The sequence below is a fragment of the Zygosaccharomyces rouxii genome (assembly GCF_000026365.1).
Source record: "Zygosaccharomyces rouxii strain CBS732 chromosome C complete sequence".
NCBI lineage: Eukaryota > Fungi > Ascomycota > Saccharomycetes > Saccharomycetales > Saccharomycetaceae > Zygosaccharomyces > Zygosaccharomyces rouxii.
The window spans coordinates 587,226-600,561 of record NC_012992.1 but is presented as its reverse complement, the minus strand read 5'-3'; the positions used below and the strand labels follow the sequence as shown (position 1 = coordinate 600,561).

Genomic DNA, 13,336 nt, shown 5'->3' with positions numbered 1-13,336 from the left:
TAACGGTGTACCACTATCAACTATTGATGATTTTGTAATCACCCAGCTCATGTAGTAATTCTTCCACTTCGTGTCGTGGCTTCTCCAATTTGACACATATTTTATCAAGACAATCAGCGGCTGCAATCGATTCCAATAAAATTATTTTCTGGTTATTCTTTGCTCTATCCAATTTTGCAGCTTCTCTTTCTTTATTTTTACCCTTTTGTTGTGATAAAGAATATGGTACTGGATCATCTTTGTTCATATCAAAGGCGACTTTAGAAACTCGTTCAGGTTTCTTTGGATGCGATACGTTATCTCCAGACAATGCTGATAAGCTAACGTGCGATTCCTCTCGATATATTCTTGAAAGTGGGTAGTCATCACGAGAACCAGGTTCGTTTGTGTTGGACAGTTTCTTATAAACGTTCCGAAGTACTTCATCGGCAATGTCAACACTGAAGTTTTGATGCATTTTTGAGCCTTCGCCCAATTTCATGTCAGATGTTGAAAAGACGTACTTCGATTCTGCAAGATTTTTCTGTCCTTTACCTTTTTTCGTGACCTGATTTAGATTTCCAGCTGTATGAAGCTTATGTGCCAAGTCGAATATGGACATCTTCTTCATAACTGGGAATGAAAAACATCTGTAAATAAGTCCCTTGATCACACCAAATGTAATAAATCTTCTAACATCAATGTCGTTCTTTTTGATGGTCTGATAATTCAAATTGTACCATTCACGAACGGTAACCCCTTGACTCAGGGTCCTGTACAGGTCAAACAAGCAAGCCTTTGTCGGTAGATGTCTAGCTAAATCATGTGTAACGTTTGTATTTGTACTTGAGAAACTGCTTTGAGATCGCTGATTAAATCTATAGGGATTTCTTGGCGCTGAATAGAAAAATGGTCGCTTCGACTTACTATCGCTCTTGGAGCTCATAGAAGTTGTTCTAGATCCAGACTCTTGGTTTTTCGATTGATCCATATCATCGAGATCAAACTTCCTTAACCTCTCGAATGGCATTTCAGACAATGACGAATGACCAGCTAAGGTAACATGCGACTGGCACTCCGATGCTAAGGTTGGATCTGTCAAAAATTGTCGTATCAAGCTTGTGGGCGCGTAGATGTTGCTGAACTGGAATATATCGGCTAATATCACACAGTTATAATAGACTAAGTGTTTGACGCATTCCAATACCAAAGAAACATCACTGTCACTCAGTTTCGCTATTTTTGAAATACTATTGAGGCCATCAATATATGGTACTATTTTCAGCATCGTGGGGTCCCAATTGACGTCAATGATGGTCTTCAGATTTACAGTTGAAATAGGAACATCTTCTATGGAAATACATGAATTTGGTGGTGTTTTTAAGGGAAATATTTTAATATCCACTGCGTTTCCTTCATCGATGGGTATGAGACATTCGGAATAATTGTTTAAATCTTGAAAGATACGCATTACTAAATCTTGGACTGAAAAGTCAGATTTCTCACTTTCCAAATCTTTCATTATTTCATTATATTTTGCTAATGCCATTCCTTGACTCTTCGTGAGTCCCTTAAAACTCTTCTCTGCATTCAGTTTGCCATCTTGTTCCGTAGTATTATCTGCCAATTTAAAATCGAAATAAATAGGATCATTTTCCGCTTTAGAAAGAATCTGGTTCTGCTCTTCCAAAACTCTAAACATTTTCCCCAGTCGAGCTATAGCAGGTTCATATGACGAAGTTTCACAGTCATAAGGAAAAACAAAGACAAAGTTAAAGCTGAAGAAGTTCCTTGCATAATACGGTGAATTGACCGTTACCGGATAACAGACTATCCTGTAGCCCTTGTATTTTAAGGTTAGCAACTTGTGACACAATTGGGGCTTGGGTATAATGTAATTCTTTATGGCATCGAAATTGATGTTATTGTACTCTAAATTTCCAGGAGGATATTCATATCGTACCTGAGTCCCCTTGGTTGGATGGAATACTGCATAGAATAAAGTATGGATAGGGACAAAACCTTCAAATTGATCTGTCATTCTTCCTGTATTCGCGCATGCTTGTATGTATCGAAGACTCATCGCCCTTTAAAACTCAACGAGCTTTTGTCCAAACTCTTAACAACGTCAGGTCAGATGACCCCTCACAGAACCAACAGTTAAATAATTTAATTAATTTATGGGATGTTTCCTCCTTAATTCTATACAGCTAGGAAGTCCTCCTCTGGTACTTGGATGTTTTCTTCAATGGATCTATCGATCCATGCTGGGATGACAATCCAGGGTATTGCGGGCGGTAATTCAGTCATGGCGGCAAATGTCGAGAGAAGCCTTCGTAAATCACTTATGATACGACCTCTCAGATTGATCTTACCATCTGGCACTATGATCAAATTACATTGATTGACATTGTCAGTCAACTGCCCACCATACAGTCTTACTTTGTGTTTCAATAACTGGGTATCCAGGTAGGAGAAGCCTTCTGGAATAAACACTATTCTTCTTGAAAATAAAAATAGTGGGATATCCTCCACATCGGAAATCACGTCTAAAGATCCAGTGGAAAAATCTGAGTCGAATTCTTTCGACGTGAGAATATCTCTAAGACGATCCTCAGTAATTTCAACATCGTAACTGTCACCGAAATGATCTACTCTCGTCCTCGCTATCTTCTCCATATCCTCTGAGACGCTGAAGCAATGGCGAGGTTCTATCGTGACAAGAAAGCCAGTATTGACGCAGTCCATAAGCCATTGGGGACTAAGAATATCGTACCCTCGTTCGATGAGTGCCTTGCATTCCAAAGTATATTTCCCGCTGATAATTCGGAGGCCACCTTTGACGCGATGATCAGAAATGACATTGAAAGTTAGTTTACCACCATTCCCTGAAATTAAATCACAAAGTTGTTCCTTGCTTATTCTCTCCGAATCTTGAGATGCCATGTAGTCAGAGATCACGTAAAAGATTAGACCATCGAATATACTCGAAGTTTTTGCTTCATCATCACAAGATAATGTCTGGTTCAATCGAGATACAATTCGAGGCCTACGAATCTTCTTAGACTTCATAGGCTTTTGGTTGTTTGAATCCTCAGAAAGGGGGACTTTTTTCCTCCTTTCCTGCCACAATTCATATAACGTGTAGCATTCTGTCCAATTCTTATCCTCTCTTATTCTCCTACAATATCCACCATGTAAAGTACAACCCACTTTAAATTTCCTGCCGCTAGATTCAGTATTGTCCAGAGACCTGGCTTTCACTTCGAGGACAACAGAATCTTCAGGATAGATCCACTCTTCTGGCAATTTTGAACCGAACTCTAAGATTTTTGGTGGTTTGTGGTCTTCTGTGTTTTTCCATTTACCGGCTGTTTTTCTTTCGATCTGCTTAAATTCTTCTTGAGAAATACCATTAGCTATTGTGCAAAAAGATATAAATTTCTTTACGGCCTTTCGAGGTTCCTCTTCTTCCTCAGAATCCAAATTAACAACTTGCTTATCAGATTGAGCACCTGGTTCTTCATCCCCCTCTAGGACTGCCAGGCCGCACATAAGTGAATCCTTCTTACCAGGGTCTCTTCCAATGACTAGCAAGTCGAGATTCTCACCAAATTGCTCCAAATATTCCGGCTTAATTTTAATCCAGTTATCTGTTCTTGCTCCGATTTCATACTTAGATTTAAAATGTTTTAAGATAATTCCCTCTGATCCCATCATTATGGCTTTCTCAAGAGAGCTCTTTATAGAAGTATCGTCGTAACAATGCATCGATTGGATTATCTCCACAGCGTGAGGACACGGATTTAAAATGGCAGATAGATACTGTTTTCTAGTATTCAAAGGCACATTAATCAAAGAAACACCGTTCAAGTAAAGAAAATCAATGACCATATACAATGGACGGTAACCTTGAGTAAGTATACCTTCAGCGGTTAAAGAATCACGAGCACTGCTTTTGACAAGCCCAAATGGTAGGACTGAATTTTCTTCAGTATCAAATGAGATCATTTCTCCATCTAACACGCACTCTCTAACTTTTGGATCCAACTGAAGGTATTTAGCGACCGTCCCGGTTCCAATGTCCTCACCATAGAGATAAGTATAATCATTGCCACGTCTGCTGAACCATTTCAGTTTTCGACCATAGTCCATGTAATGTAATTGAATCCTCTCACCATCCATCTTCTCCTCGATATAAAAATCGCTTTTCAATCTAAGGGCAACTTTATCATAAGATATGTAGAGCCTTTTGGCTAAAAATGGTGCAAAAGGTAACCCAAGATTAACGCCTAAATCATCATTTTTCAGTCGGTGAGATGGATCCCAAAGCTTATCAGCGACCGTTTTCAAGTCAGATACAACACTTAGATAGTCTCTAGCATCTGGATGCCAACAATTTAAAAATTTATGCTCTTGACCACCAATTACTCTACTTTTAAGTATAATGTCAAAATAATATTTCATCTCGGTAAATGACATATTTTCCAGACAGTATTTGAAAACCGATGAATCTGCTAAACTTTTAAACCCTCTACCTTTAGTGTTTCTTTCCTCTGCCAATTGATCCAAACATTCATTCAATTTATCAATAGTAATCCTCTCTCCATTCAATGGTTCACTTCTACGTCTCCTAATTTCTTCCACGCAAAAGTCAGATAATTTAATACCTCTTCCAGCCCTTCTCTTCCATCTTAAAAGTCTCTTTTCCGTAACGGAATTAGCGGGTAATCTTAGAAAAGAGCAAATAGCCTTAATTAACGTGTAATCCTTAATATTGAATATTCTGCGATCTCTATAAGGTAAAATCAGGATTAGTGCTGGATAAATGTTATCACCAACAGTCTTTCTCCATAACTTGACAAAAAATGAAATTATCTCAAAATATTTCACCGTTAGAGATTTAAAAGCGCCATGGTCCCTAGTCTGCTTCTGAACATTATCTATTTTGACAAAGAGCTCATCACATAACCATTTAAAATCTGGTGAAGGGGCAAAATTATGCGGTTTATTTTGATCATCAGTTTTAGTACTCATAGTGGGGATAGCCAAGCTTACATGACTAGCTAGTCCCTTATAGATTAGAAGTAGGCAGCTGTAGATTTGTTATTCATTCTTTTTATAATACGCAGAACTTCTTCTGCTGCTGAGAATTGATCTGATTTATATCTAAAGTAAAATTACAACTACCTACAGTCACGTGAATCCATAATTATACCGCCTGTTCTATGCAACCGATACATCCTCTTTCACGTCTTCCTCTTTCTCTTCCTCTTCCTCTTCTTCCTCTTCTTCTTCTTCGTCTTCGTCTTCGTCTTCTTCTTCATCGCTCTCTTGAGATGCAGCTGGCATCCTATTGACGTTCCCAGTCATCCATATATCTTCATTCTTTGCTTGAGCCTTACGATCTTTGATTTCTTTTTCAATCTTCTCTAACCATGCTGATTCTGCATCCTTTACTGATTCTGCATCTGTGCACTGTTGGTAAATCTCCAACAGTTCAGCATTTATCTCTAAGAAACTGGGTCCATAAGAAAAATTTGATAGTAGTTCACTAGCCCAATCCATTCTTCCTACAATGGCAAAGCAAGCTGCTAGTGCTTCTACGCAGTTTAATTTCCATGGTCTGCCATAATTCACTTGATTTGCAGCGACTAAATATGGTAGTAATCTTTCATGACGTCCACCGATTCTGTTAAAAGGAACCTCATCCAGCCTAGCCCATGAGCACTCTACTACAGACGCACCGTGTTCTTCTACAATAGATTTGTCATTAGGACACACTACCCCTGTCCCATTGGGAGTAACTACAACACCCTGAAATTTTTGACCAACTCTCAAAGACCTTATTAAGCCCAACCTTTCTAGCTTCTTACCACTACACCTCTTTGGATCACAGTGATCAAAATCCCACATTCCTAATTTAACAGGAAAGTTCGTCTTATTGGAATTACTGGCACCACCATGCTTCATCTCCATATGTTTATGGTTTTGCTTAGAATTATGGCCATTAGCACCTCTGCCGGGACGGGTACTACGGACCTCATGATTTTTATTCTTGCCCTTACCCATGATTACAGATCAAAATGGGTGATTCAAACTTATTAAATGATCTTTTTTGAGTTTGGTGAGTTTGAGATGAGATGAGATGAGCTTCTCGATGATGAAGAAGTGCGAAGCGAAGAATCGAAAAAAGGGCTTGGGAATGTTTCTACTCAAGACTGAAAGACTTATAAGGATCAACAGCTATGGCCTACCATATACCGGTGCTGTTGAATCCTCTAGTGAATTCAGTGTTTAATTGTTCTAATCCATCTGATTCACAGTTCAAGAAACTGTTTGGTAAATTGAAGACAGAGAGGTTTATCCTTTTAGTACCACCAACTGAAAAATTACTCTACCATGTTGACGCAGAATCAGGCTCATCAATGAATGATCTTTGTCAAAACTATGATTTTGTTGCATCTCATATACTACTTTTACAACAAGATACTTATAGTGATGGCGGTTTCAATCTATCAGCGAGTCAAACTGAATACAAAACCTTGAATGATAAAAGGGTGGCGGTACGATCATCGAGTGGTGAAATTCTTACTACAGAAGGGTTCCCTTTGAGAAGGAGAGCACGCATTCAGAATGTGGAATTGATTACAAACTTTAACGATTATTTAAATGGTTCAGAGAAGTTTGCATTGGTGCACATCGATCATCCATTAATTGGTACACTGATTAGAAAAATAGATATTCCTAGAGGTCTAGCTCAGGGAAACTTTAACGGTGTAGATGCAAAGGGAAGCTTAGTAAGGGATCTGACGCAAAAGAGTTGGTCATCTTTCGAAAATATCTTGAGATTGCATCCGGATTGGTCTAATATTTTAAATGGTTATTTCAATAGGTACAGAAGCACTCCCTTAACTGAAGGTCCTTATGAAGAGCTTTTCCGCATGATAGTGAAACAAGTTCACGCAAAAATGGTAAATGATGAATTGTTTCGAAAGATACCCCATCTTTATGATTTGATATTTGACTATGTGGAGTTAAACTTGTTTGATGACGTTTGGATTAGAATTGTTAACTCCTATAGAAAGGATGAAATAGACACAGAACCATTAAAATTTCTTTCCATTAACGAATTGGAAACTGAATTGTACCAAAAGAAATACGAAAAATTTCGATTACAAGATGTTACAACTATGGAAAAGAATATTGACCTAGCGATAAATTCGTTTGTTGGGTTACCTTTGACTCATACACATGCTGAAAAGGCTGATTGTCTAATAAATACATTACAAAGTTTGTCCAATACGAGGGAACAAGATATGGATATTCAAACTTTACCTATAACCATGGATGCTGATACTTTAATAAGTTTCTTTGTTTTGGTGGTATGTCGAACGCAAGTGAAAAATATAAAGAGTCATCTTTTCTATTTGAAAAAATTCTCGAAGGATGAAAATAGCATTAAATTTGGTATTCTAGGTTATGCAATATCTACATTGGAGGCGGTTGTATTTTATTTTGACGGTTTAAAAGGTACCAAAAAGTTGCAAAAATTGCAAGATGACTCTAATAAGGCAAAGGAGTTGTATATATTGATTTCTGATAAATCGACGGGGCAAGCAGTATTAGATATTTCGCAATTTCGAAGTAATTTGGAATTTAGAACTCCACAGGGCGAATCAGTATTATCACAGTGTATTATTAATGATAAAAATGGGCTATTATATGAATTGCTTAAAAACTACGAAGATATATTTCCCTTAGAGGACATATTGGACGATGAAACTGTAGATGGATCAACCCTTTTGATACAAGCACTAAAATGTGATAATAGTGAAGCAGCTCAAATGATAGTGGAAGTTTTACAGAACTCTTGCACTGAGCAAGAGCTTCGGGAATATGTTAACAGGGCTGATAAAAACAGGAGAACAGTGGCACACTATTTGACCCATGAGATGAATATCCTAGAAAGCATCGGCAAATATATCAACTGGAAATCCCAGGATTCTAATGGTCATACGCCATTGTTCACTATTTTTAGGTGTTACGATCAACAGAATTATGAGGCTATGATTTCAGCGGCTTTTAGAAGTGCAGTACGGTGGTATCAAGCTAACGGGGAAGACTTTCAATTTTCTGATCACGAGGATAACAAGGGCAATACGCTTTTGCACATCATTAAGAATAATGTTTCCATTTTGCTGGATTATGATAATGTCGATATTAATTGTACCAACAAGAAGGGTTTGACCCCTTTAATGATCTATACAAGGTACAATCGTTTCGACAACGTGAAGACAATTATTCGCGACCAAAGAATCATTCTGGATAAATTACAGCATCCGTCTTTTTTGAATTCATTTGATTATGCCAGAAATCCCCTAGTCTTGAAAGAGCTAGTTTCACAAGCTATTAAGACGACTGCCTTTGAATTAGCATTTGTGCATCATTTAAAATACGAGGCTCCCAGCTGGTTTTTCCATATTACTGTCAAAATAGGTGCAGGGGCAGATGAGGAGTATAAGACGGTCAAGCTTCACATCAAAACTCTACAAAATCTGTTCCAGGTACTTCTGAAGATGCATTTTGCATCTTTTTTACCACTGGAGAAAGCTTTAGAGGATTTATCCAATCTTTATAAAAGCAGAATGCCAAGTATTGCCAAATTAGAGACCCTCTATTTCTTCTACATGCTTACCGATTGCTTCGATGTGCTTCTGAGACACGATAACCTTAACAAATTGGTTCTTAGAGAATCTAGATTAGTTTCTTGGATTAGATCCCAAGATAAAAAGTGCAATAATTCGAAAAAGCTCCAGAAGCAGAAGAATGTGGAGCCTGAGGAAATCGGTATCATGGCAAGCTTTCTTCGGTTTAATCGTGGGGAGTTGTCGGCGGTGAAATTGAAACTAATGACAATGAAAAAATTGTTGATATTTTTGAAACTTAAGAATACTGATCTTACGCATTCTTATCAATTTCTTTCCTTGTTTGGCACGGAATATAATTTAGCACAAGATCGACTATTGTTTAAGGATTTGGAAATAAATTGTTGTGCATTTGGGGAGGAAGCTACCATGACATTTGTTAGAGAAATTGCATTTTTGGAAAATTGTACAGGAAAGCTTCTTGATCGAGTGGAACAATTATTGTCGGTGGATATACCAGAATGGTGGAAACTCTACGGTGATGTGTTGGAGATGCACAAAGTTTATAAACAAAAGTTCCCCAACATTTCTAGAAATGATTCTGGGACTGGCATTATTGCCAGTTTTTTTGAAGGTAAAAGAGAAAAGATGGAATCGAAATTATCTTCAGATTTAGCTGACTGTAAAAAGAGGATGAGACGAGTGGGCGATAGAATAAGCTCTACTCATGAAATTCTGGCCGAAGAATTAAGCAAATATATGGAGTTCAAAAGTAACTTCTTTATTAACGGCATATTGAGAAGGGCGGTTAGGGAAAATATTAATATTTTAAAGGGAAGGTTGGTAGAAATGCGTAAGCGGGCCCTTTACAGGAGTAGGAAAGGTGAAAATAATATATAGAAACACTGTAAATTTTAATATCTAACGATATACAGGATAGAAAAAAATTGGGTTAATTAATTACTGGTGAATAATAAGCTTGTCTGGAATAAAAGAACAATATTTGCAATAGCTAAACTACATAAAATTGGTTCAGTAACTGAACTGAAATCATGGTCTTGGAGCGCCACCTGGGTTAGCACCTCCACCTGCACCACCGAAGAGACCACCTGCCATATCCCTTAGAGCAGGATTGTTCATGATATCATTCAAATTGGGGGTACCGTTGCCACCAGCAAATTTTTCCGCCATTTGTCTGACGTTAGGATTTTGCATCATTGTTTCCATTTGGCTCATAGCTTGTGGGTTTTGCATCATTTGTTGAGCGGCTTGCATGACTTGTGGGTTGTTCAAAAGGCCACCAAGACCACCACCAAGCATAGACGATAAATCGAATCCACCACCTGGGTTTGCACCAGCTGGTTCACCAGTACCTCTATCACTTGTTTCCGTCTCATCAGTTTTATTCAATTCAAGAGCTTGTTCCACTTTCCTCTTGGCGGTTTCATAATCCCTCTTCATAACATCAGTGGCGGAATCACCCTCGATATCTAAAACTTTCTTGTAAGCCTCTAGTGCTTCTTCGCTTTTACCTTGAGCAAATTTAGCATAGCCTAATCTAGAGTAACCTTTTGAATAAGAAGAATCAACCTTGACAGCAGACTCAGCATCCTTAATAGCTTCATCGTAATTCTTCAAAGAAGAGTGTGCAGCGGCTCTGTTGGCATAGTAAACGGCATTCGTTGGTACAACAGAAATAGCTTCAGAGTATTTCTTGATAGCTAATTCATAATCCTTGCCTGCCATAGCCTTATTACCTTCCAATTTCAAACTTTCAGCCTTGCTCTTTAATTCAGCATCTTCAGCTGGAATATTAACTTTAACGTTTTCACCTTGAGAAGAAGGTGCACCAGCACCTGCACTTAATAATTCTGCTAAGTTCTTACCACCAAATGCTGCGGAAGAAGAACCCTTTTCGATGCCAAAGGCTTCGGTAATACATTCAATGGCAACATTTAACGAATCGATAGAATCTTCAGAAACGGACTTCTTGTCTACCACATCAGCCAAATAATCGACGATTAGTGATGAGATATCTTTATTAGAGGGTGCCATGATTTCAGATTGTTTAATAGTTTCTTTAGAAAGTTAAGAAGGAGAGAATAACGAGGGATAAATATGTTAAGTGTTCTTCTAAACTAATAACACACATTTTTGATCTTTTTCTTGCCACGCGAGGGTTAAGGTGAGCTTTCTTACCTGCCAAACGACGGAAAACTAGAAAAATTTAGAGGAAAGTTCTAGCAACATTAATGAAAACGACAATGGGGAATGAAGATTATTGGTAGTGGGATCCTTTTGATTATGTTACCATTTTATGGCAATATATGTTCAAAAAAATATTCTTCCCCGCCAGGACTCGAACCTGGAATCTTCCGGTTCGTAGCCGGACGCCGTGACCATTGGGCCACGAGGAATAAGAATTTGGAAAATGAGGGTGAATTAGGATGCTTTTCAATAATAGTTTGAACTATGTGAAAACATTTAATGTCGGCGGCCATTTCTATTTCATTTGCTCGTTTCATAGAATCTACAATTAAGTTTGCGATTAAAGCCTTATTCTTATAGTGTGCTTATTATTATCTGATTGGAATGCCTGCAGTAATGAAAGGAGTTTTTCAGAAGAGTTGTATATACTAGTTTGAATCCGATTGAGGTTTGACGTCTCTCAAAAAGATGTGAAAGGACAGTACCTGATCACTATTGTGGACATAAAAAGTTTTCAAACAATTTAGGTTGCTTAAATAGTGTTGATATACCTTCAGTCTGATGCTTAACTTTTACTAACTAATTGGCTATTTATTTCTTCGGGAACTAGGAGGAATGTTCAGGTCTATCACTAAATGTTGACAATGCTGAACTAAACAGTAATTTAGTAATTGCTAAGAAAAATATAGCTGTTATTCTACTATCTAAACTACAACTGTTGTAGAGACTGTCCTGCCAAACTGAAAAGTTTATAGTAGTTCCATAGCCAAAATAGCATGAAACAACCGAAACCAAGAGTGCAATTTAAAATAACCCAAAGATCAGGATAATTTAGGGGTGGCGCTACGAACATGTCTAGCACATGAATAGCTCCCATGGAAATATAAGATCCAACAATGATCAATTTCCAAATGATACTCTTAGGTAATAAACTTCTGCGACGATAATTGCTATCCACACTACTCACAGATGGCCCTGGGGTTAAAAACTTGGGTAAAAATGTTGGAGTTACAAAACTGAAGTTACCAATTAACCAATTGCAAAATGCAAAACAAACACAGTATTGTAATGCTAATCCATCTTTCTTGAGAAGTGGCCATAGTGTAAATAGTCCCACATTGTTAATCCAGCTCACCAATGAAAGAACATCCCAATTAGTGGAGGTGTACAATAAAGTAATTGGAAGAAGTGGGACCAAAATAGTCTTTTCATGAACTTGGAAGCTGAAGAGAAAGAATGACATCGAACATGCTGCTAGTGCAAAAGGAACAAGATGTTTCTTAGGATATAGAAGTACAAGCACTACAGCTGGCAAAAATCCTAGTGCAGTAGCCAATAAGGAATACAGTTGCAATTGCTGTTGCGTGAATAACTGTTTGTATTTCACGAAGATGTTCGTCACACACCAGAAGTTGGCCACCTTATCTTCAAAGATACCTCTAGCAAATGGAAAAATTCGATGAACGGACTGTAAGACATTTTGTGATCCACTACCCATGATATATAAAGGAATGTACATTACCAAAAATGTGGCGATAGTGGCCATGGCTATTGATAAAAATCTTGGGAAGCGAATACCAGTCTTAAAGACGCATCTGCCTAATAAATAGGCAAAGAAAATAGGTGAGTAGTACAGAGCCATTTGTTTGAAGCATATGGAAAGGACAAAACAAGCTGCTGCTGGTGCATAAAATTCATCCATCAAGCTATTAATTGCATAAACAGTAAAACCAAGCATCACGCAGTTGTACTGGAAATGACCATGATCTATCAACATCAAAGCAGGTTGAAATAGAATGGCAGCAGCTGCAATAAACTGACCAACAGGACTTAGACCTCTGTGCCTACCTACCCACTTCGTAAAATATACCACAGCTGGGATATAAAATATAACTTCACTTAAAATTACAGTAAATCTCATGTAGGTCTTCAGATCATTAGATTCCAATCCTCTAGAAACGTTCAATGCAAACCAATCCGGATTAATTAGGGAGCCTAATTTACCTAGAATGTAGGAGTGGTAGGCGGTCAAAGGTGGATAATCCAACCCCCAATATTCTAAGTCAAAATAATACCATTGAGAAATGGGTAAATGTTGCGTAATTTCTAACCAATGCCTTTGAGCTTCAAAATCACCATGCATTGGTTTCACCGATTGACCTGAATAAGGTCCCAACCCAATGGCACACCTTATTATGACAGCAAATAGGATGATGATATACTCAGGTAACCATTGAGATCCTACTGGTTTGAACGGATACAAAAAATCGTAAAGAGGTGATGCGTAGAAAGATTCCTCTGCTGTATTATCAGCTTGAGCCTTTTCCACCTTCTTCGATGTTTTAGAGGGCATCCTATTTGGACACTTTTCAGGTTCAATAGGGTTGGGCTGCACTTGACTAAATCTTTTGTTGAACCGAAAAAGGTCGCTTACATGCTTGGATAAATAAAATATCTATTCGAAAAACGATTTTAAACCTAATACAAAATAATTGAAGTTA

General features: G+C 37.8%; 6 protein-coding genes and 1 non-coding gene across 7 annotated transcripts; 1 reads left to right on the top strand and 6 right to left on the bottom strand.

Annotated features, from left to right (window-relative positions):
* Positions 1-16: 16 nt before the first annotated feature.
* On the bottom strand, positions 17-2,062 carry NPR2 (nitrogen permease regulating protein NPR2; the record flags this gene model as incomplete). The annotated part of the gene is made up of 1 exon (XM_002495943.1): positions 17-2,062. One exon carries the CDS (start codon positions 2,060-2,062, stop codon positions 17-19), a length of 2,046 nt encoding a protein of 681 aa, XP_002495988.1.
* A 119-nt stretch (positions 2,063-2,181) lies between these two features.
* Positions 2,182-5,016, bottom strand: DNL4 (DNA ligase (ATP) DNL4; the record flags this gene model as incomplete). The annotated part of the gene is made up of 1 exon (XM_002495942.1): positions 2,182-5,016. One exon carries the CDS (start codon positions 5,014-5,016, stop codon positions 2,182-2,184), a length of 2,835 nt encoding a protein of 944 aa, XP_002495987.1.
* A 189-nt stretch (positions 5,017-5,205) lies between these two features.
* Positions 5,206-6,051, bottom strand: TSR3 (ribosome biogenesis protein TSR3; the record flags this gene model as incomplete). Its single annotated transcript, XM_002495941.1, has 1 exon — positions 5,206-6,051. The coding sequence occupies one exon, from the start codon at positions 6,049-6,051 to the stop codon at positions 5,206-5,208; it is 846 nt and encodes a 281-aa protein (XP_002495986.1).
* Positions 6,052-6,227: 176 nt separating this feature from the next.
* Positions 6,228-9,527, top strand: ZYRO0C07810g (uncharacterized protein; the record flags this gene model as incomplete). The annotated part of the gene is made up of 1 exon (XM_002495940.1): positions 6,228-9,527. One exon carries the CDS (start codon positions 6,228-6,230, stop codon positions 9,525-9,527), a length of 3,300 nt encoding a protein of 1,099 aa, XP_002495985.1.
* Positions 9,528-9,677: 150 nt separating this feature from the next.
* Positions 9,678-10,682, bottom strand: SGT2 (Sgt2p; the record flags this gene model as incomplete). The annotated part of the gene is made up of 1 exon (XM_002495939.1): positions 9,678-10,682. One exon carries the CDS (start codon positions 10,680-10,682, stop codon positions 9,678-9,680), a length of 1,005 nt encoding a protein of 334 aa, XP_002495984.1.
* Positions 10,683-10,971: 289 nt separating this feature from the next.
* On the bottom strand, positions 10,972-11,044 carry ZYRO0C07766r. Its single transcript has one exon. It is a non-coding gene; the product is annotated as a tRNA-Arg (tRNA).
* A 500-nt stretch (positions 11,045-11,544) lies between these two features.
* ALG6 (dolichyl-P-Glc:Man(9)GlcNAc(2)-PP-dolichol alpha-1,3-glucosyltransferase) lies at positions 11,545-13,188 on the bottom strand (the record flags this gene model as incomplete). The annotated part of the gene is made up of 1 exon (XM_002495938.1): positions 11,545-13,188. The coding sequence occupies one exon, from the start codon at positions 13,186-13,188 to the stop codon at positions 11,545-11,547; it is 1,644 nt and encodes a 547-aa protein (XP_002495983.1).
* Positions 13,189-13,336: the final 148 nt, after the last annotated feature.